Below are 24417 nucleotides of genomic sequence, written 5' to 3'. Positions count from 1 at the left end.
ACATATCAGTCAGCCTTTTCTCAGCTGAATGAACAGCCTCGGTTCAGGGCAGTACCTACACCCATTCCCCTCCTCACTGCCCCCACCTCATCAACTGACTTCTCTCACCAACCAGCCTGCATCGGGCCTCCCTGGCTCCTCCCTGGCCTGCAGCCTGAGCAGGCATCCGCCTGCACCACAGAGGGCATTCAAGTTGCCTATTAACATCATCATCCACCATCCAGCACCGGCTGGATCACAAACGAGTCTTCCTTATTTGAAATAACCATGCGGGATCCCTGGTGGAGCTTCCTAAGCGTCTTCCTCCTGTTTGGGAAAAGGTGATGATGTGGTGAGGAGGACACCTTGTCCTCTGGTTGCCTCTGCTAAGGCCTCGGGACACTGCTTGACACGGAATCAGTTTGGAGATGGCGGAACAGGCGTCCCTGAGACTCAGCCTTGGCCATGACCGGCCACTAAGGGCCCAGCAGAGGGACCCGACCCAGAGCCCATCTGCCAGGCAGCGGGGGTCCTGGCCCACCCCGTCCTCCAACTGTCACTCCCCTAACTGTCACTCAGAACTTTGCTTCTCAGTACCCACACCTGTGCCTACCTGTCCTTCGAATGACTGCTGGCTTAGGAGCCAACAGAGCTCTTTGAGGACTGGGTGAAAGCCACGTTTTGCGATTCAGGTATCCAACCACTGTAGTTCTATAAGGCAGTCTCAGCTGCTTTGACTCTTGTCCCTCTGGTTTTGGTCTCGAGAGCTCTTATCTTGCTGCCTCTCCACCTTCTGATTGGCGGGATGGCTGGGGAACAAAACCAACTTGGTTGTTTGAGCATCTTTTAGCCTTTCTCAGCTCTATGTGAAGACTGTGTTCCTCAGAGGAGTTTGGATTTTATCAAAAAGAGAAATATTTCATTTACCCAAGGAAATCTTTTTAACGTAGATAATGTTTTCATTATAAAAATGCATACAATTCAGCATATCCTTCAATTCTGCTGTGTTAGTGATAGCCCATTCCTCTGATGTTGGATATGTAGCCTGTTTTAAATTTTTTGGAGTTACAGTGACTGATAGAATGAACTTCCTTACACATGTATTGTTGCCTGTTTGTGTGGGTATTTTTATGAGGGAAATTCCTAAAAATATAACTGTTTTGTCTAAAGTGGCACACATTTTGAATTGTGATTGATGTTGCCAAATTACTCACCCAAAAAAGTCTGCACACCTGCCAACTCCTGTGAAATTATGTTACGGCTGATTTAGCCACTGGACACAGAAGATGTATTGCTGAGGGCCCACAATAGTTTTGAGGGTTATGAAAACTTTTAAAATTTCTTTTAAAATCAGGATAAAAATGAATACAGTAATGGTGAATATAAAATATACAGTGAATCCAGCCTGGATTGTATTTTTTATACTAATGAAACCATTAAAATGTACTCCTTCATAGTTTACTATGGAGGTAGGACCCAGGAAGGCAAATATGTGTAGGGCCCTTACCAGTCATAACGTGGTGTTGGTTTATCCATTTCTCCACATCCTTGCAATTCTGAGAATTCTCTTTTCAGTTTTTGTCAGATTTTATGCTAAACAAACAAACAAAAAAAACATTTCACGATTGTATTTCTTTTCTTTAACTATTTGTGAGATGTGGTCTCCTAAATTGATTGACCATTTAAATTTCCTGTATGAATTGCCTACTTATGTTCCTTTCTCATCTTTCTGTTGACTTGCTCATCTTTTCCATGTCAAAAAGTTCTTTTTACATTATGGTAAATATTGCAAATTTTATTTTCAGAATTTTTCATTTCAGATTTGTTGGTATCTTTTTATGATGATATTTAAAGTGTTCCTGTACCCCAGATCTGTCAAGCATTTCTTTCATGGTATCATTCTTACAAAGGCTTATACAAATTTCATTGATATTTTCTTATTTGGCTCTTAATATTTATTATTGTAATCTTTCATTCATCTGCAATGAATTATTGTAAAAGATGTGAAATCGCTATTAAACTTTGTTTTCCAAGAATAGCTAATTGTTCTAATACCATGAGACAATGGAAATACCACCTTTACCAAATATTAAATTCTTACATATATGATTTTATTTCTTGAATCTCTTCCATCCTGTTGATCCATTTATCTGTTGCCCTGTGAACACTACACTTTTAATTATTTAACTTTATTATATTTTTATTCCATTTTCCCTCTTACCCAAAATCCTCTTTCAATTTTTGTCTTGATTATTCTCATATACTTACTCTTTCTGGTGAGCTTTAGAGTTATGGTTTCAAGTACTGAAAAAAATTTCAATAAGTTTTATAAAATTTATAGATTAATTTGAGAAGAAGGGATAACTGTATACAACAGAGTGTGCCTCCCCAGGGGCATGGTGTCTTGCTCACTTCTTCAGATGCCAGTCCCACCTGGTCCATGGTTTGCCCAAGCCCTCACGATCTCATTCTTCATCTCAGACATTTCCATGGTTCTTTGTGGGGCAGGGGGCCACTAGCAGGGGCCTGCCTGAGTCTGCATGTCCCCAAGAGGTGAATGGGGGCCTTTCCCTTTGCCATAAACGGTCTGCATAGTCCTAGTTTTCTGAGAACTCTGTTCTGTTGAGGAGTGCTGTGGCAAAGCCCACCATAGTCTCTTACTGGATTTCTGGTCTCTGCTTACACTTTTGCTTCCTCTGGTTCACTCTCCACTCTGTGCCTCCTGTAACCTCTCTAGTCAGATCCCCACGGCCTCCTTCTGGAAAACTTTCAGCGATTTCCTCATTGTATTAATTACTCATTGCTGCGGACACAAATTATGACAAACGTTAACACCTTAAAACAACACAAAAATTTGTTATCTTAGAGTTCTGGAAGTCACAGGTCAGAAATAAGTTTCACTAGGTTAAAATCAAGATCAGTTACAGTTCAGTTCAGTTGCTCAATCCTGTCCGACTCTTTGCAACCCCATGAATCGCAGCACGCCAGGCCTCCCTGTCCATCACCAACTCCCGGAGTTCATTCAGATTCATGCCCATCGAGTCCGTGATGTCATCCAGCCATCTCATCCTCGGTCGTCCCCTTCTTCTCCTGCCCCCAACCCCTCCCAGCATCAGAGTCTTTTCCAATGAGTCAACTCTTCGCATCGGGTGGCCAAAGTACTGGAGTTTCAGCTTTAGCATCATTCCTTCCAAAGAAATCCCAGGGCTGATCTCCTTCAGAAAGGGCTGGTTGGATCTCCTTGCAGTCCAAGGGACTCTCAAGAGTCTTCTCCAACACCACAGTTCAAAAGCATCAATTCTTCGGCGCTCAGCCTTCTTCACAGTCCAACTCTCACATCTATACATGACTACTGGAAAAACTATAGCCTTGACTAGACGGACCTTAGTTGGCAAAGTAATGTCTCTGCTTTTGAATATGCTATCTAGGTTGGTCATAACTTTTCTTCCAAGGAGTATACCTTCCTTCAAATGTAAGAATACATTTCCTGACCCTTTCTGACTCCTATGGGCCTCCTGCATTTCTTGGCTCACGGCCCCTTCCTCCACCTTCATAGCCAGCCGCTGAATCCCTCTGGCCTGGGCTGCTCTCGTCAGGCCTCCTTCCTGACGCTGGCCCTCCTTCCTCTTATAAATACGGTAATCAGGACCCTTGTAAATCAATTGGGCCCACCCAGATAGTCCCATCTCACACTCCTTAACTTAATCACACCTGCAGTGTTTCTTTTGCCACACGCAGTAATAGGTTCACAGGTTCGGGGGTTAGGACGTGGATACCTGTGTGAGGGCGTGCCCAGTCGCTAAGTTGTGTCTGACTCTTTGTGACCCCATGGACTGTAGCCCGCCAGGCCCCTCTGTCCATGGGGTTTTCCGGGCAAGAATACTGGGCTGGGTTGCTTTGGGGGACCACTATTCAACCATGGCCTTCAGGATGAATTTGACTCGCCAGCCCCACAACAGCCTGCCCCTTCTACTCTCCTGTTTCTAACCTCACTCTGCTTTCCCCTTCCAACTCCCTAACTCCATCCAGTGAACTTCTTCCAGTTTCTGGAACCTGCCTCTCTGCTTCCTCCAGTCCTGGTCCAGACAGACTCCTCTGCCTCGGAAAACCTTCCCCTACCTCTTTACCTGACTGACTCCTTCTCCTCTCCCCACCTTGGCTTAAACCTCACTTTCTCTGGAGGCTCTTCTACTCTCTGCATCTTCTTCTACACTTTGTTACCCTCATAATATCCTCCATGTTTCTGGCCCTACTTCTATTGCCTTTTATATGATTGCTTATTTGATAATCTTCTCTCCCAAAATGTAAGCTCTTTAGGGGCAAAGGTGACAAGGGCAACTCAACGTAAGAGGGAGTTTATTCACTTGTTGCAGAATAAATCTATAAACATATGACTTTCATAATAGAAATAAAGTTATTTTAACCTATAGTTCTCATATTAAAACTATTTGTTCATCATTTATTCAACCAGTATCTGTGGAGCAATGACTTGGAAAGTACAGAGCAAAGGCAGGTAAAATAAAGAAAAAACATCTGATATTATGAAGTTGCTAAGGTTGTAGTGGTACACGCATAAGGACCTGAATAACAGTGTCCCCTCTCCAGGAAAATGGACTTGGAGGTCAGTGAGCCAATAGACTTGAGCTCTGGAGATCATCAACATCTAGTTCGGAAAGCTGCAGATGCTTATGTTGGGGGCAAGTCTGTTCGGTCCTATGGAACTGTACCTTCGACTCAGGAGCCACAACAAGCTCGTGGAAATCCACACTCAAAGGCTGGTAAGCGAGCAGATACCTATGTGGTACAGATTTCGCCAGAGACTACTACAGACGACATCAACCCTGGCCCATTTTCAGAAACAGCTGTCCGCAGAGGTAAGAATAAAGAAACGGCCTTTGTGGAAAAGAACAGTAAAATTCTCTTAAAATATTTCCACAGGGTGGGTTGTAGGATTTAACTTTGCCCTTAGATTTTCCCATCATGCTTTACCATGAAACATGATATATGTAAGAACAGACAGCTCCCCAAGTTTTCCAAGGCATTCATAAATTCATGATAGACATATTATGGTGAATAAATTGTGGTTTTCTTAACAAATGTGAGTTAGTCGTTGAACGCAGAATGTCTTAACTTAACATACAAAGTGATATCGTGATACTGTCTTTAGTTTTAACGAATACTAATTCAGAGCCCTACATATTAATTCTATATCAGAAATACATTCAGCTGTAACAGAAGTCCAAAACACTATGACTAAAATAAATGAGAATTTTTTTCTTTCATGAAATAAGAAGTTGGAAGGTAAGCAATTCAAGGCGAACCCTGTAGGTCCCAGAACACGACATGCCATGGTTAGGGCTTCTTCTAACTCCCTAACTCAGTGAAACTAGGCCATGCCGTGTGGGGCCACCCAAGACGGGCAGGTCCTGGTGGAGAGTCCTGACAAAACGTGGTCCACTGGAGCAGGGAATGGCAAACCACTTCACTGTTCTTGCCTTGAGAACCCCATAAACGGTATGAAAAGGCAAAAAGATAGGACACTGAAAGAGGAACTCCCCAGGTTGGTGCCCAACATGCGACTGGAGATCAGTGGAGAAATGACTCCAGAAAGAATGAAGAGACAGAGCCAAAGCAAAACAATACCCAGCTGTGGATGTGACTGGTGATAGAAGCAAGGTCTGATGCTGTAAAGAGCAATATTGCTTAGGAACCTGGAATGTCAGGTCCATGAATCAAGGCAAATTGCAAGTGGTCAAACAGGAGATGGCAAGACTGCACGTCAGCATTTTAGGAATCAGTGAACTAAAATGGACTGGAATGGGTGAATTTAACTCAGATGGCCATTATGCCTACTACTGTGGCCAAGAATCCCTTAGAAGAAATGGAGTAGCCATCATAGTCAACAAAAGAGTCTGAAATGCAGAACTTGGATGCAAACTCAAAAATGACAGAATGATCTCTGTTCGTCTCCAAGGCAAACCATTCAATAAAACACTAATCCAAGTCTATGCCCCAACCAGTAATCCTGAAGAAGCTGAAATTGAATGGTACTATGAAGACCTACAAGACCTTTTAGAACTAACACCCCAAAATGATGTCCTTTTCATGATAGGGGACTGGAATGCAAAAGTAGGAAGTCAGGAAACACCTGGAGTAACAGGCAAATTTGGACTTGGAGTACAGAATGAAGCATGGCAAAGGCAAATAGAGTTTTGCCAAGAGAACACACTGGTCATAGCAAACATCCTCTTCCAACAACACAAGAGAAGGCTCTACACATGGACATCACCAGATGGTCAACACCGAAATCAGATTGATTATATTCTTTGCGGCCAAAGATGGAGAAGCTCTATACGGTCAGCAAAAACAAGACTGGGAGCTGACTGTGGCTCAGATCATGAACTTCTTATTGCCAAATTCAGACTTAAATTGAAGAAAGTAGGGAAAACCACTAGACCATTCAGGTATGACTTAAATCAAATCCCTTATGATTATACAGTGGAAGTGAGAAATAGATTTAAGGGCCTAGATCTGATAGATAGAGTGCCTGATGAACTGTGGAATGAGGTTCATGACATTGTACAGGAGACAGGGATCAAGACCATCCCCATGGAAAAGAAATGCAAAAAAGCAAAATGGCCGTCTGGGGAGACCTTACAAATAGCTGTGAAAAGAAGAGAAGAGAAAGGCAAAGGAGAAAAGGAATGATAAACCTATTTGAATGCAGAGTTCCAAAGAATAGCAAGGAGAGATAAGAAAGCTTTAGTGATCAATGCAAAGAAATAGAGGAAAATCATAGAATGGGAAAGACTAGAGATCTTTTCAAGAAAATTAGAGATACCAAGGGAACATTTCATGCAAAGATGGGCTCAATAAAGGACAGAAATGGTACAGACCTAACAGAAGCAGAAGATACTAAGAAGAGGTAGCAAGAATACACAGAAGAACTGTACAAAAAATATCTTCACGACCCAGATAATCACAATGGTGTGATCACTCACCTAGAGCCAGACATCCTGGAATGTGAAGTCAAGTGGCCCTTAGGAAGCATCACTATGAACAAAGCTAGTAGAGGTGATGGAATTCCAGTTGAGCTATTTCAAATCCTGAAAGATGATGCTGTGAAAGTGCTGCACTCAATATGCCAGCAAATTTGGAACACTCAGCAGTGGCCACAGGACTGGAAAAGGTCAACTTTCATTCCAATCCCAAAGAAAGGCAATGCCAAAGAATGCTCAGAATACTGCACAATTGCACTTATCTCACACACTAGTAAAGTAATGCTAAAAATTCTCCAAGCCAGCAATACATGAACCATGAACTTTCAGATGTTCAAGCTGGTTTTAGAAAAGGCAGAGGAACCAGAGATCAAATTGCCAACATCCGCTGGATCATCAAAAAAGCAAGAGAGTTCCAGAAAAACATCTATTTCTGCTTTATTTACTATTCTAAAGCCTTTGACTGTGTGGATCACAATAAACTGTGGAAGATTCTTCAAGAGATGGGAATACCAGACCACCTAACCTGCTTCTTGAGAAATCTGTATGCAGGTCAGGAAGCAACAGTTAGAACTAGACATAGAACAACAGATTGGTTCCAAATAGGAAAAGGAGTACGTCAAGGCTGTATATTGTCACCCTGCTTATTTAACTTATATGCAGAGTACATCATGAGAAATGCTGGGCTGGAGGATGCACAAGCTGGAATCAAGATCACCTGGAGAAATATCAATAACTTCAGATATGCAGATGACACCACACTTATGGCAGAAAGCGAAGAGGAACTAAAAAGCCTCTTGATGAAAGTGAAAGAAGAGAGTGAAACAGTTGGCTTAAAGCTCAACATTCAGAAAACTAAGATCATGGCATCTTGTCCCATCACTTAATGACAATGATGGGGAAACAATGGAAACAGTGGCTTACTATTTTTTTTTTTTTTGGCTCCAAAATCACTGCAGATGGTGACTGCAGCCATGAAATTAAAAGACACTTACTCCTTGGAAGGAAAGTTATGACCAACCTAGACAGCATATTAAAAAGCAGAGACATTACTTTGCCAACAAAGGTCTGTCTAGTCAAGGCTATGGTTTTTCCAGTGGTCATGTATGGATGTGAGAGTTGGACTATAAAGAAAGCTGAGAGTCAAAGAGTGGATGCTTTTGAACGATTGTATTGGAAAAGACTCTTGAAAGTCACTTGGACAGTAAGGAGTTCCAACTAGTCCATCCTAAAGGAGATTAGTCCTGAGTGTTCATTGGAAGGACTGATATTGAAGCTGAAACTCCAATACTTTGGCCACCTGATGTGAAGAGCTGGCTCATTTGAAAAGACCCTAATGCTGGGAAAGATTGAAGGCAGGAGAAGAAGGGGATGACAGAGGATGAGATGGCTGGATGGCACCACCGACTCAATGGACATGAGTCTGAGTAAATTCCAGGAGTTGGTGATGGACAGGGAGGCATGGCGTGCTGTGGTTTGTGGGGTCGCAAAGAGTCGGACACGACTGAGCGACTGAACTGAACTGAGGCCTACTTAGAACCCGGGTGACTTGACGATGGACTCTGAGCTTCGAACTTCACTGCTGTCTCCCCATGGCCCTCACCCTCTACCTTGTTGCTGGAAAGACAGATGCCTTTTGAAACTCTTAGCTAGCAGCTGAGTCTGCAATGGGCTTTATGACTCTCTGACGTGGATGGCAGTTTGTGTTGGTTGTTGGCTTTCTTCTTTGGCTTGAATTTCTCATCACATGGAACTGGGGCCCAAGAAGAGGTAGACCAGATGGACAAGCCCCAGTGTGTAAGCAGTTTATGAAGCTTCTGCTAATCAAGCCAGTGCTAATGTTTCACTGACCAAGATGTCATGTGGCCAAGCCCAGCGTCAGTGTGGGAAGGAACTACACAGGCTTTGCCCATTATAAATTCTTATTTGTCTTCTTGTAATTGGAGTGTACGTGTTCTTCATGTGCTAGATCAGTTTACAGATACATGATATGCAAATACTTTCTCCCAGTTTATGGGTTTTTTCCCACTTTTTGATGGTGTCATTTGAAGCACAAAACTTTTGCCTTTTTTAAGTGAGAATTCTTTTTTTTTAATTTATTTGTTATTATTATTTTTGGCTGTGTGGGGCCTTCATTCCTGCCCATGGTCTTTCTCTAGTTGTGGCAAGTGAGGGCTACTCTGTAGTGTGGGTCTTGTTGCAGAGCTTAGGCCCTAGATGCAGGGGCTTCAGTTGCTGTGGTGCACAGGCTTAATTTGCCCACAGCATGTGGACTCCTCCTGGACAAGGGATCGAACCAGTGTCTCCTGCGCGCAGGCGGGTTACTAACTAATGGACCACCAGGGGAATTCAAATCCACTTTTGATGGAATCCAATTATTTTTTTTCCCTTTGCTTGTGTTTTAGGTATCATTATCTAAGAAAACATTGCCTAATCCATGCTCACAAAGATTTACACCTATACTTTCTTCCAAGAATTATATTTCTCATTTATGTTTATGATCGATGTTTAACTAATTAGTCTTGTGTGCGTGTGTGATATGCGGAAGGGGCCCAAATTCATCATTTTGTATGCATGTGTCCAGTTGCCCCAGCACCATTTGCTCAAAAGACTCATCTTTCTCCACTGAGTTGTCTTAGCATGTTTATTAGAAATCAGTTGACCACATTCCACAAATGTAAGGGACTGTTTTAGGGCTCTCAGTTCTATTTCATTGATCTATATGGTCTAGTCTAATAAGGCTGGGTCACATTTAGTATCTATTCTCTTATAGTTCTTCATACATACTAGATGTGAATTTAAAGTTAACTAAGTAGATATTTTAAAGCAGTAGCACACATTTGGGGATATATATCTCAGTGCTGTTTCTTTATTGTCACACTTCCAGTGCACAGAAACTGCCTAGCAAAAGGACACATTGACAATCTTATAAGTCAACTTTAAGCAGAATTCTTTTTTTTTTCCTTTTAAAATTGGGATTGTTGTTCAGTCACAAAGTCGACTTTGCAACCGCATGGACTGAAGCGTGCCAGACTTCCCTGTCCCCCACTAACTCCCAGAGTCTCTCCAAGTTTATGTCCATTGAATCCGTGATGCTATTCAACCATCTCAGTCTCTGCCACCTTCTTCTCCGTTTGCCTTCAATCCTTCCCAGCATCAGGGTCCTTTCTAATGAGTTAGCTCTTCACATCAGGTGACCAAAGTATTGGAGCTTTGGCTTCAGCATCAGTCCTTCTAATGTGTATTCAGGGTTGATTTCCTTTAGGATTAACTGATTTGATCTCTTTGGTGTCCAAGGAACTCTCAAGGGTCTTCTCCAGCACAGTTAGAAATTATCAATTCTTTGTTGCTCAGCCTTCCTTATGGTCCAACTCTCACATCCATACATGACTACTGGAAAGACCAGCTTTGACTATATGGACCTTTGTTGGCAAAGTGATGTCTTTGGTTTTTAATACACTGTTTAGGTTTGTTATAGCTTTCCTTCCAAGAAGCAAGCATCTTCTAATTTCATGGCTGCAGTCACCATCCACAGTGATGGGATAAGGTGGGAGAAGCCCACAGAAAAGGAAATGGTCATTATCAATGCATATTCAGAGGGCTCTGGAAAAACCCATGTAGTTAGCTGGAAGTAAACATAGATGCTAACACACCCTGAACTCCACTTTGGCATGCCACTTGCTTGAAACTCCTTGGTTATACTTACCATTAGTCAGATTATGCAGTTTCTGCACAAGTAGGAGGGAAGGGAATTGCTAAAGACAGGGAGGGTGGAGAGAAAAGTGGGGGAACAGCCCTGCAGACTCCCTGCAGAGGGCTGAACGCCGTCTCCCCCAGCAGTCCCTGGTGCATCACTGGCTCCGTCTATGCAGGGATGCTGCTGGGTCCCTGAGGATGGGCTGGTGACATTCTGAGATTCTCAGGTCACTTTTGGTCCTAGGGAGGATGGGGTGTGCACAATACAGAATTAAACCCCTGAATTTGGTCTTTAGATTGTGGGGGCTCTTATGGATAAACCCTTGGGTCTCCACTAAAATGCCTCTTACAGTCTGGACTGAGTCTTTCCTGAGAGTTCTGCAGAGCTGTACTGTCACACCATTGGCCAACTCTAAACTCACACTCCCTTTCCTGTCCTCAAGAAAATCAGAGGAAAAATTTATTTCACTAAGTGTCAAAAATAGATAGTTAGATTTTATACTTTTACTTTTGAATACTGTCTCATAAAAATAAGTTTCTGTCTCCTCAGCTTTCATCGTAAAAGTGTTCTTCCTCCTGTCCATTCAGCTTCTGATCACTGGGGCAATCGTCAGCCTGTTTGTTTTCTGGTAGGTCTTCATTACTGATGTAGGCGAGCTATTAAGTTGCCCACATTAATTCTCACTATTTAGCTTGACTGAATTTTGATCATTAAAAAATTTTCTATTTTTCCCTAATCATTCATGTGTGTCTGTGCTCAGTTGCATCTGACTGTGACCCCATCGACTGTAGCCCTCCAGGCTCCTCCGTCTGTGGGATTTTCCAGGCAAGAATATTGGAGTGGGTTGCCATTACCTTCTCCATGGGATCTTCCCAACCCAGGGAGCGAACCTGCATGTCTTGTGCATCCTGCATTGATAGGCAGGTTCTTTTCTACTGGGCCACCTGAGAAGTCCAATCATTCATAGGATATACCATTTCTATTGCTTTGTTTTTCTGAGGCAACTCCTAGACCAAAGTGTTAGTAGATTTCTACTAACTAAGTGTTAGTAGATTTAACTTCCTAAGCCATAAATTTTCCCTTACTCTTATTTTGGGTACTATTTTCTTTTTTATTTTCCCTGAGCTATTTCCACAGACAAAATCAAGTAAAGGAAGAAAGGTGAGATTGTGAAGGCCTTGAAGGCTAGATCTCTGTTAAATGCAGAAATTATTTCAGGGAGTATGATCCATCACTGCTTAAACTTATCCTTTGAAAATCTATATTTTAGACAAATATATGAAAATTTTATTACTTTTGTTTATATACGTATCTCAGTACTTTAAAATAAAATCGCCACTGATACATTTGCATTTATGCAAATTTCACTTACTACTTATGACTGTACTTTTTATGACCCTATTTTAAGAAGTAAGATACAGTTTATCTTTATCTTACAGTTTAACAGTTATGTTTCACTGTTTCCTTTCCCATCTGTCATTGTCAACTACTTAGGGTTTTCCCCCTTTCTTCTCATGAAATTGTTTAATTTATACTTAAATATTATACTAGTTAGCAAAATAAACTACTTATTGTGTAAGACAATATCTTTTTTTTTTTTTTTAACCAGCAAGGCTTTACGATCTTGGGTGATCAAAAATCCCTGGTTCAATTACACACTCTTGTAAGTATTATTGGATTAAATAAAAAGTGTTCTTTCTACTAGCTATCAGTTGATGTTCTTTTTTGAAAATTAGGTAAAGGTAACATATTCTTGTAATGACAAAATTATAGAGATGAAAAACAAGCAAATTAGTAGTTGCTGGGAGTTAGGGCTTTCTGAGTGCGTGTGTATGTGTGTGTGTTACCATAAAGGGATAGTACAGTAGTTTAATGATGAGATAGTTCCACACCTTGTGGTGCTGGTTACATGGATCTGCACACAGGTTTGTGTCACAGGTCTATGACATAGCATTACATATATACACGCTATACCAATGTCACATACTGGTTTGGGTATTCTACTTTAAATATGTAAAATGGGGGCAAACTGTGTATAGGGTACACAGGACCTCTGATCCTTTGCAATTTCCTGTGAATCTACAATTATTTCAAAGTAAAAATATGTTTTAAAGAACCCACAAACTGTGTGTGGATGGCAATGGGAAAAGTTAGTTTTAAAAGCAAAAAAAAAAAAAGTAAAGATAACAATCTTTATTTTTCTTTATAATACGTATTATCAGAGCAAACATCTCTGTATCTCTCTACCTGTAATATATCACATGATACAAGCAGTGGAAGCAAATAACACATGGTTTTAAATTATCCCCAGGCCAGCCTTTTTTGTTATATTTATTGTACTCGCCTGCTGTGGGAAACTCCGCCGCCAGGTGCCTGCAAATTACATTCTCCTGGGATTATTTGTAAGTAAACCTCTTTAGCATCCGTTGTCATTCACCTCTGAAATATATATTCATCTCATTATTCCTTTTTTTGTGGAAAAAATCTTCCTATGGAATAAGAAGATAGAAATTATTTGTGAGACATTCTCTTGGATGAATTTTGAAGTCAACTTACATATGAGGTGGAATCCACACCCTTTTAACAAGCTAGAGAATTTGGAGACCTTTGGCTACTCCTTTGCGCCGGCAAACTTGACTCTGAGAGGCCTGCTCCCGAGTCTCCCAAGACAGTTAATTCGACTGTCCTCTGTCAGGCACAACAAACTCATTTTGCTACGGAGAGTGAGTTCCACATTTAGTTCACAAATTGTGTGCAAGAAATGTAACTTTCTCTGTGAAATTTATTTTGCTTCTATTTCAACGTCTCCTGACTATGTTGTAATTGAGGTTTCTGTTCTGTCAATGTTTATACCAGTTGGGCCAACACTCTTACCTCCTGGAGGCAGTGAACTCACTGACAATAAGCATTTGCTCCTCTTAGGCAAACGCAGAGGAAATCACATTGTGGTTCAATGAGCTGGAAAGAAAGTCAGATTCTATGCAATTGCTCCCACGAACTGCTGACCACCCTTCCATGAGAAGATTTACTCACCAATTCATTTGTTTCTCACCTGGTTCCATATCAGTGTTGAGGTAGCTTATAAAAATACACACAACGTAAGAAGATAAGTTGGTAGGGAAATCTGATGGCAGGAAAAATAAGGAAAGGCAAATGAAGCCAGAGGTGAGATTAGTGCACAAAATGCCTAGTCCCAAGCGTTTGAGTTTGATCAGCCTAGATTTGGATCTGCGCCTCCTGGTGGTCAATGTGAGCAAGGAAGGACACATGGGCAACGGTGAGTTTCTCAGCCCTCAGAATCTTGCATCTTGCATCCTGAAAATCTGAGGATCTTGCGTTGTCTAATGTGAATTACATGCTGGGAAGAATAGCTTCCTCATGTCACGGAGAAGACAGAGCATCAGGCCAGCTGGGAATGTCCTCAGGCCCTGCAGCCCTGCCAGCTGCAGTTCTCAGTGGCCTGCTGGTCAGTCCTGGAGCCCGACTGTGGGCCTAGGCATACCATCACTGCCTTCTTGGTCTCATCCTCTGGCTTGACTGCTTCTGGTTCTCAGCTCCTCCCTCTCTCCCACGCCGCCCCATCCCTGGTTCATTTGGACCAAGGGAACCCTCGGACCCATATACAGCCCCCACACTGCCCTCGTGCAGCCCGCTTCAGAGCTGAGGATTGGCACGTGCCAGTGCAGCTGCATGCTCTGTTGGTAAGTGTCCTCCAGCCCCACCCCCAGGTATTGAGGTCTCAACAGTCCTCCCACATCTGAGGTTTGACGCATTTTGTTCTCATCCATGCACTATGGGAAAGGTCAGTACTGAAACAGTTGCTGAGGTGTTAATAGAAATAGCATGTCCTGCTCTGATAAAATGGTAAGATTTGTGTGGATGGTCCCATTTGATTAATGACAGTATGGTCTACAGATAAAGCTTATACCTTGGTTTCTACATTTCTAATTAATAACATATGCAGTTTAACTCACTGAAAATGTTGAAAGTTACTATTGTATTCTAAGAACCTTTTACTCATATGAGAATTTTTTCTTGTCAGTCTTAGGGAGAACATTAAGAAAATGTTTATTTCCATTATTTCCATATGGCATAGCCTATAGCTTTGTGCGCTAAGATCATGAATATTCCTGCTAGTTCCCCTCTAACCTGCCAGAACACACATACCTCAAACCAACTCTTCTGGCTTTGGCGCCTTGGGAAGCAGGCTTCTGATTAATTGTGAATTTTGTTTTTAGACAGTTCTTCAAGGTTTGCTGCTAGGAACCGTGTCAGTGTAAGTCTTCGATACACGTTTTTTCATCTGTGTGTGCATGCTTTTTTTCTAACATTTACGTGAACAATAATCACAGTCTCTGGTTTCAGTTTCTATAACGCCGAGGAAGTATTATGGGCAACAGGAGCAACAGCTCTGGTGACGCTATCACTCAGTTTATTTGCTCTTCAAACAAAAGTACGTATTTTTGAAGCCGGTTCCTGTCATAGGCAGTGTGTGACTATCTTCCTCTGCCCCTCCTGACCCATTCTGCTTCCTCCTCCCCCTGGCTGGCTGCTTCCTGGGGGCCTCACCTCCACCGAGCACTCGTCTTCTGCCTTCTGGCTTTCCTAGTGACCGTGCTAAAAACGTAAGAGGGGCTTCCCTGGAGGCCCAGTGGTTAAGACTTTGCCTTCTCGCGCAGGGGGTGTGGGTTCCATCTCTGGTCAGGGAGCTGGGATCTCACATGCCTCGCATACAAAAGAGAAAACATAAAGCAGAAGCAATGCTGTAACAAAATTCAATAAAGACTTACAAAGACGGTCCACGTCAGAAAAAATGTTAAGTAAAAGGAAACAGGTAAAATTAATTTGAATGATATATTTCATTTAACCCAATATATATGAAGGGTTATTATTTCAACATATAATCAGTATAACAAAAGTAGTCATTTTACACTCTTTTTTCTTTTTCAAACTAAAATTCAAATCCAGTGTGTATTTTCTACTTGCAGCCATCTCAGTTTGAAGTAGCTCTATTTCCAGTGCTTATTAGCATGTATATGGAAAGCATAGCTCTAGACGAATTTTCTTGGCAGACATCAGAGTCACCTGGAGAGCTTGTGAAACACAGACTGCTGAGCCCCACGCCTGGCATTGTGAAGACAAGGTCTGGGCTGGGGGTCAGTAACGTTCACTTCCCAGGCGCTGCCGATGCTTCCAGCCCAAGAACCAGCCTCGGTGACCTGGTACTTTATTCTCTTGGTGTGCTGAAGGCAGGGAGTGACATAGGGAGACAGAGGAATTAGGAAAACACACTTGCAAGAAAACACATTGGATTTGAGGATCTTCTTTTGCTTCCTAATCCAATTTTTTTCAGGTCAGAAGATGCATATTCCTCTTTCTTTTAAAAATATTAATCTTCTCTAAGCTGATTTGGTTATTGATTTATATAAAAGCACATTAATAAATTTTAGGTTTACAAAAGGATCATTAATTTTTGAAAGCTTAGTATATATATTTCTACTGAAATGTATACACTAAAATTGATACATACAAATGTGAGAAAGGTACCCAGTTAACATCTTCGTCCACTGAATGCCATTAATGTATTCTATGCACATGCTTTTAAAAATATGAATGATTATGATCCTACTATACTTACAAATTTACATCCTACTTATTCAGTGTACATTTTGTATTATGGAAAACTTTATAAAGATATACACACAAATAGAATATTTTAACAAACCCTCATGTGCCAATTACCTAGTTTCAAAAATTGCAAATTTGTGGCTCCTGTTATTTCATCCATACCTTACATTTTCTCTCCCCTGAAGAAGCACAATACCTTTTATGTAGCATTTTTCAGTGTGTAGGGCTAATGAATTTCCACAGTTCTTGGGATAGCCAGGGTACATTGGTAGCAAATGGGCCAGTTTGTCTAGGGGGTATGAGATACATCTCTAAACACCCTGAAATTCCTATGGATGAAAATTGAATCGTTTTTGTGTTTTTTATGTTTCCTCAGTGGGATTTCACTTTGCTAAATGGAATGCTGTTTGTTTTACTCTTCGTACTTATCATCTATGGAATTATCTTAATCTTCATTCGATCATATGTAAGTGGGCCCTCCTTTGAAACCCTCAGAGGACTGGCAGAATATCAGGTGAAGTGCTGGTTGTGTGGTTGGTCTAGAAGCAGACACCAGATGGGTGAAACTTGCAAAGACCCTGGTGGGAGAGAGGTCTGTGACAGAATAGCGCGGGGTGACAAGGGCTGTAAGAGCTGTCAGAGCACGACAGCACACGTGAGCCCAGGTGGAGGAGAGGGAAGTAAGAGGGGAGCTTGCTGGATGTCGTGCCTTCTAAGGAGGCTTTGGCAAGCCCACCAGGGGGTCCTGGGTCTCCCAGGAAGGCTCTGCTGCCCTTCCAGTGATTGACAGGGTAAAGCATGACCCAGGAAGGAAACTGCCGTGGGTCTCACTGCACGGCCACCAGGGCCCTGGTCAGTTACTTGCCCCTCCCCATAGCTGGAGGTCTCCAAGGTCGCCTGCCACACCAGTGTGGTGGGGGGACCACTGACAGGAGGTCTGGGTGTGAAGACTGAGCTCCGAGCTGAGAAAACAGCTGTCCTCCCCTAAGAGGATCATGGAGGTGGCCAACCCACAGGGCAGATCAGATTCCAACTTCCCTACATGGTGCTGCTTGTCTGAAGTAACTAGGGTGCAGAGATGGGCAAGCCTGCACGGGCTTGCTTTTCTGACAGCAGCAGCCTAGAGGAAGCTCCTCGGTTTCCAATGCCAGCTTTCTTCCTTCCATTCTTTTTTTTTTTTTTTTGCTTTAATATATTTATTGCCTTCTTACTAGATATCATACACAGGCCTATATGTTTTTCTCAAAGTCATCAAAGTTAATTCTCACAACATTCCTGAAAAGTACATATCTCATCTAATCTTATAGAAAAGAAAACAGGCTCAGAGAAATTAAAGAATTCACACTCCACACTGCACCCAGGGAGTAGACGGTAGGACTGGGGTTAGAGCGAGGTCTGTGTGATCTGATGGTCACACTCTTTCCACCACGCACACTGTCCGTGGACTGAGTCCGGTGTGCAAGTGCACAGGCAGAATGAGAAGGTCTGGCCCCACATCTTGTAGGGGCCTAGAGTGGCCCCTGTATGGAGACCCTACTGGAAGCCAGGCTCACAGAGGATTGGCTTGGGGCTTGTGACCATCCGTCTAAAGCCCCAAGGCCAACTTGGTCCTGCTGCTGAATTAAAGAGTTTCTGTGGCAACAAGTGGCGTTGCTAAATGGACTTCAGACACAGAATCAGTATTTCTGCCTGGATTTTGGAGATAAACTCAAAGACATCATAAATATGTCTTTAAAGGCCATAGTTCTCCATTTATTGTTCCTGATGGTGGTACAGATACTGTAGTAATAATACACATATTTATGTGGTGGGTGGGTTCCTTACATCTTTACCATGCCACTCAGGAGCAGTTAAGAAACTGTATTTCCTACTAGATACAGGAACCCTAGTTTCCATTCTAAATTTCCTGTCACAAATACCAATAATATATGATCTTAAGTATATGATTAAATGGAAGTCAGACAGCTAAGCACGCATGCCTGTTGGGCCCTGGCAGTTGTGAACGCTTCAGGCTGCAGTTGCCAGCTGTCCTCTCACACTCAGCTCAGTCTGAGAACAGGGGGCCTCACGCAGTGTATTGCTGGCCCCTGGTTTCACTGTTTCTTTAAGAACCTTCTCTGGTTGGCAGAGGTTCCCCATCTCTCATCCTGAGGAGTGAATGCCATTGTTCCTCAGATGATGTACACCACTTCCTTATTCTCTTCTGCAGTATTTAGATCAATTTGTCACATACGCTGATCAGGGCTGTTTTGGTGGCAGGGAACACATACCACTCAGATTGGCTCAAGGCAAAGGCCCAGAGACTCTCCTAGGTGGGAAGAAGAGCCAGAATTCACAGAAATGGAAACCCCACCGCCCTTTCTTGATCATCTCGGCTTGTAAAGCACCAGCTAACCCAGCACTGACTAATCACACAATGGCTGCCTGGATCCCTCTATCATGAGAACTGATTTATACCTGGCCCAGAGCATCTCTTTGATCCTGGTCATGTAAGAGGTTCCTGGTCAGTCAAGAGATTCATGCTGTTGGAGTGGCATCTCCCACTTCTTGTCAATCGGCTCTAGCAAGGCTGTGTGAGGGTCACAATATTCCCTGAGCTGAGGGGAGGGCACTTTTTCTAGAAGAGCTGTGTGGATGGGGCAAAAAAGGAAACATACTCAGTATATCCCATTTGCCTTACTATGCATGAGATGTTTAGTACTTGCTCGATGACCCTTACTTGATATATATAACGGGTAGTTTTTACCTCCTTGCTGAATGGAATTGAGTTGATACTATTGACCAACTATGTTCGAGAAAAATTAATTTCCCCACAGCTTTGACTTTCTAAGCATCTTATCTGACAGCAGCGACCTAAGTGACCCCCTGTGTTGTTCCCAGTCTTGCTCTTAACACATCGTTGTATCCTTTCTTTTTGCAGTGGTTGCATCTATTGTATGCTGGACTTGGAACTGTGATCTTCTCACTCGTACGTCCGACTCTCCCTTTCTTTGATAAAGAATATGAATGTGCATTGACAGGGCCTTAAGACCTCTCCTAGGCCTGGAGTCAAGCGGAGTCAGTGATTCACTGGAAAGCCCTCCCGCTGACTTGCTCCTTCTTTCTTCTCATCCTCTTCCTTCTCCTTTTTACTTTTTATAAAGACAGTTCTTCTTAGAGTAGCTTTAGGTTCACAGTAAAACTGAAAGGAAGATAGAAATTTCCCAGCCTCCATACAGGCATCACCATCCCAATGTCAATATCTGCCACCGAAGTGTAACATTTACTACAATTGATGAATCAACGAACATTAATATACCACAGTCACCCACATTAGGGTTCACTCTTTGGTGTTCTGCATTCTACGGGTTTGGACAAATGTATAATGATATGTACCCATCATTGTAATACCATACAGAGTATTTTCACTGCTCTAAAAATCCTCTTTGCTCCTCCAAGCTGATCCCCAACCCCTGGCAACCACTAATCAGGTTATCTTACTGTTTCCAAGTTTTGCCTTTTCCAGAATGTCACACAGTAGGAATCATACGGCATGAAGCCTTTTCAGATTGACTTCTTTTACTTAGCACCTGCACTTAAAATTCCTCCATGTCTTCTCACGGCTTGGTAGCTCATCTCTTTTTAATGTTGAATAATATTCCAAACCCTCTGGATGTACCACAATTAATTTATTCATTCATCTACTGAGGGGCATCTTGTTTGCTTTCAAATTTTGGCAGTTATGAATAAAGTTACTACAAACATCCGTGTGCATGCTTTTGTGTGGACAGATGATTTCAGCTCCTTTGGGGAGATTCCAAGGAGCACATTTACTGGACCATACAGTAAGAGTAAGTTCAGTTCTGTAAGACAGTATTCCAAAGTGGTTGTAATATTTGCATTCCCCACTAGCAGTATATGAGAGTTCCTATTGCTTCATGTCCTCATCAGCATGTGAGGTTATTAGTATTTCAGATTTTGGCCATTCTAATAGGTGCATAGTGGTACCTTATTGTTATTTTAATTTGCACTTTCCTGTTGACGTAAGATGTAGAGCATCTTTTCATATGCTTATTTGCCATCTATATATCTTCTTTGGTGAGGTGTCTATTAAGTTCTTTGGCCCACTTTGTAATCAAGTTGTTTGTTTTCTTACTGTTGAGTTTTAAGAGTTCTTGGTATATTTAGGGTACCAGTCCTTTATGTTTCTCTTGCAAATAATTTCTCTCAGTTTGTAGCTAGTACTATCATTCTCTTCACATTGTCTTTCACAGAGCAGAAAATATTAATTTTAATGAAGTCTAATTTACCCATTACTTCTTTAATGGATAATACTTTTGGTGTCATATTTAAGAAACCATCACCATACCAAAGGTCATTTAGATTCCCTCCTATGCTACCTCTTAGGAGTTATATGTTTTACATATAAGTCTATTATTCATTATTTTTTAAAATTTTTATTTTTTTTTTTGACCATGCTGCGTGGTATGCAGGATCTGGAGCAGGGATTGATTCTGAGCCTCCTGCAGTGGAAGCACAGAGTCTTAACCATCGGACTGCTAGGGAAGTCCCTGGTATGAGCTATTTTGTGAAAGGTGTAAGGTCTGTGTCTAGATCTTTTTTTTTTTTTTTTTGGCATGTGGATGCTCAGTTGTTTCAGCACCATCTGTTGAAGAGATGAATATTGCCTTTGCTCTTTATTCTTTTCTGCTGATCTATATATTCATTAAGTCTTTTTGCCAAGACCATACCATCTTGATTACAACTTTATAGTAAATGTTGTTGTCTGGTAGCATCAGTCCTCCAACTTTATTCTTCTCCTCCAGTAGCATGTTGGTTATTCTGGGTCTTTTGTCTCTCCATATCAATTTTAGCAGCGGTCTGTCAATATCTACAAAATAACTTGCTAGGGTTTTGATTGGGGTTGTCTTGAATCTATAGATGAAGTTGGGAACAACTGATATTTGACAATATTGAGTCTTTCTATCCATGAACATGGAATGTCTCTCCATGTATTTAGTTCTTCCCTAATCTCATTCATCAGAGCTTTATAGTTTTCCTCATGCAGTTCTTGTACATATTTGGTTACATTTATATCTAAGTATTTAAATTTTTTATGGATGCTAGTGGAAATGGTTTTGTGTTTTTGATCTCCAGTTTCACTTATTCACTGCCGGCACAGAGGAAACCAATTGACTGTTATATAGTAACTTTGTATCCTACAACCTTACTATGATTGTTCATTGAACCCCTAAATGTTCCTGGGGCTTCAAATCTTGATCAGGGCTTCCCTGTGAGCTGGCTGTCTCTGGCATGGTGTCCTGAGTCCTCTTTCCCTGGGGCCGGGGGGCAGACAGCTTGATCCCGGCTCACTTTACTCTCCCACTTCCCTGTCTGCCTTCAAACACATACCCTCAGCAGGGAGGTGCACTCTGCGCTGCTCACTACCAACACATGAGATGGTTAGGAGTCAGTATCTCTCTTATAAGAAGAAATAAGATAAAGTCAGCAGTTCTTGGAGGGGAGGGAGAAAGAACAGCACTTTTCCATAGAAGTTAGGACTCCGGGGTGACAGATGGAGGCTAGGGGCAAGGCTGGAAGCTCAGCTGCTGGGGGCCTTTTTTAAAGAATGACCAACTGTCCTGGTTTGCCTGGGACTGAGGGGTTACTGAAGACACATGAAGTCCCTGGGCAAACTGGAGTGGTTGGTTCATTCTAGCTTTTTCTGCACAAAGTTGCTGGAATCAGACATTGGGAGGGGGAGGATAAGTGGGATGGGACTCAATGGTCCAGGTGAGGGAGCTGCCTTGGCAACCCCCAGCCTCGGGTTTGACTCCTTTCTCTACCACTTGCCACAGAGTGATCTTCCCTTCTTGGAGGCTCTGTTAATCTCACCTGCCTCAACTAGGTCGTTCCCACTTTATATGAGATGATGTCTATCCTGAATGGATAAGAGGCTACCTAGAAGGTGCCCAGTTCTTCCTTTTCCTCCTGTTCTTTTTTCCTCCTCCCGTCTTCATTCTTAGAAGCCTGAGTGGGAACCAGGACCCAGGGAGAGCTGATAACCTGAACTACTTGGGATGGGTTTCACTGTAGTGGATGTTGTTCTAAAACAGCTAATTTTCAAGAATCTTGAAAACCCCAAGAACTCCCTGTAGTGCCAAGGTTGCCCCACTGCCTCACGGCACTGGACTCTGAGTCCGTGGTCTGGACAGAAAGGCCCGAGGAGCCACTTGTTTTCCCTTCCTCCTTCTAGTGCACTTGCGCTGCCCACGTTTGCTCACTTTGCAACAAACACAAGGGTGAGAGGGCTCTCCGACTTTCTTCCTGATGTTTAAGAAGCTTGTAATTTTACCTACCACAGCTGAGCTAAAACGTTTAATTGGGGGTTATTTAACCATACATAAATCTTCTCCTCATTCTATTTTGGAAATACTGACATCATCACAAAGCCATCTCCAATGCCAAGCTTTGAAAAATGCTATCACCCAAAGGAGAGTCCAGAACTACTGCTGTGGGTAATATAAGGGTCAGGGGAACCATCTGTCTCTTCCTTCTTTGTTTTCAGTGAGAACCTGCTGGAAAGTCACAAACACAGGGCATTTTTTAGTTTCTCTCTGTGTCCAATTAGCCCACCTGGCCCACGTCACTGACCAGAGGCACAGAGGTTTCTAGACTTGGAAGGAAAGGAGGGCTCACAGCTTTGGTCCCACTGGCTTCAGGAGAGTGAAGTACTTGCTTTAATAGACAGAGTACCAGCCTGGGGAGATTGTGAATGATTGAGGCTGTAAGAATAACATCTCTAGCTACAAATTTACTTTTACTGATGGTAAGATACTTTCCAGATAATCTCAGGACACTTCTTTGATCAAAATGTACAATTTAAGTAGCTGATTCTTCTTTCTTTTCTTTAAGTACTTGGTGATGGATGTGCAGCTGATGGTGGGAGGGCGCCACCATCATTCTGACCTGGACCCTGAAGAGTATGTTTTTGCTGCCCTGAACATCTACATGGACATAATCAACCTTTTTCTTTTTATTTTGCAACTGATTGGAATGGGACGGTAGTCACATGGGCAAGGCTGGCTCATGCTGAAGAGAGGGAAGGAGGGACGGCTGTGAAGACTGCAGAGGTTACCACTCCATAAGCCCCTCTATTTTAAAAAATACTTTTTGTCTTGTCAAATGAAAGCAAGCATTCGGTAGACAGTAGCTATAGCTGTTATCTATATTTTTAGTTCCACTGTTACATTACAAAACTTTCTGGTGGACATTTTCTGATTTTTATAAATTTAAAAGATGAGTACATAACTACATACTTACAAACATTTGTAAGATGCTCATTACTTTGTTGAAGTTTTCCAGATATTACTTAAAACTGTAAACAATGTCCATCTACATGAATAAAACTGATTATAGAAACCTATATTTACTCCATTCTCTTCTCTTGATGTGGACATTTGGTGGGAATATTTTGCCATCTGGCTTAAGAGTAAGGTGAACCAAAGAATTCTGCCTTTCTCTTGGATTCAAGTCAGACTGGAGAAGTAAATTCTATCTTGAGAGATCTCTTTGTTTCTATCTCAAACAAATATGTTTCCTCCCAGGCCAACCTCTGAGGTCTGAACTACTTCAATGTCTGGCAGGAAGATCATCAGGGGCCATTTCTAGCATGGATGGATTGTGCAGGGGATAGGATGGGGAAATCAGATGACATCTTCTAGTCTCTCTAGATTTATCATGGAGCTTTATTTCCAGATTTAACTGAACATACAGATCTCAGATAAGACACATGGACCTAAGTAACAAGCACTATAGTACATATACCCACCTGAATTTGATTACCTGTTCCAAATTAGCCATATCTCCACTCTTGTGGTGGAATTTCTTTATAGTGTTTGTGCTCTCTTATTACCAGCAAAGTCCTGAAGATTGATGCAACCTCTGAAATGTGAGCAAGTAGCAGAGAAAGGGACTTTACAGCCACCCAGCAAAAAAGAAAATCTAGGGCCCTATAAAGCTCCTGGGTGGGGTTGTCTCAACAAATATCACCAGGTGCACATATACCTGCCAAAGTCATGGGGAACTACTTCATACGAGAGAGCAAATTCCCCTGGGAAGCTTGAGGTTTGCATA

The 24417-nt window shown here is 42.2% G+C and overlaps 1 protein-coding gene across 1 annotated transcript; it reads left to right on the top strand.

Annotated features, from left to right (window-relative positions):
• Positions 1-4588: 4588 nt before the first annotated feature.
• Positions 4589-23349, top strand: LOC128047039 (protein lifeguard 2-like). The gene is given in 9 exon segments (XM_052639233.1): positions 4589-4853; positions 11224-11306; positions 12288-12337; positions 12986-13076; positions 14913-14950; positions 15040-15127; positions 16679-16768; positions 19223-19270; positions 23197-23349. Coding segments are annotated over 9 exon segments (906 nt in total).
• Positions 23350-24417: the final 1068 nt, after the last annotated feature.

Source organism: Budorcas taxicolor, chromosome 4 (assembly GCF_023091745.1).
Source record: "Budorcas taxicolor isolate Tak-1 chromosome 4, Takin1.1, whole genome shotgun sequence".
Lineage (NCBI taxonomy): Eukaryota > Metazoa > Chordata > Mammalia > Artiodactyla > Bovidae > Budorcas > Budorcas taxicolor.
Note: the sequence above shows the minus strand (reverse complement) of the source record. Positions and strands in the feature narration are given on the sequence as shown.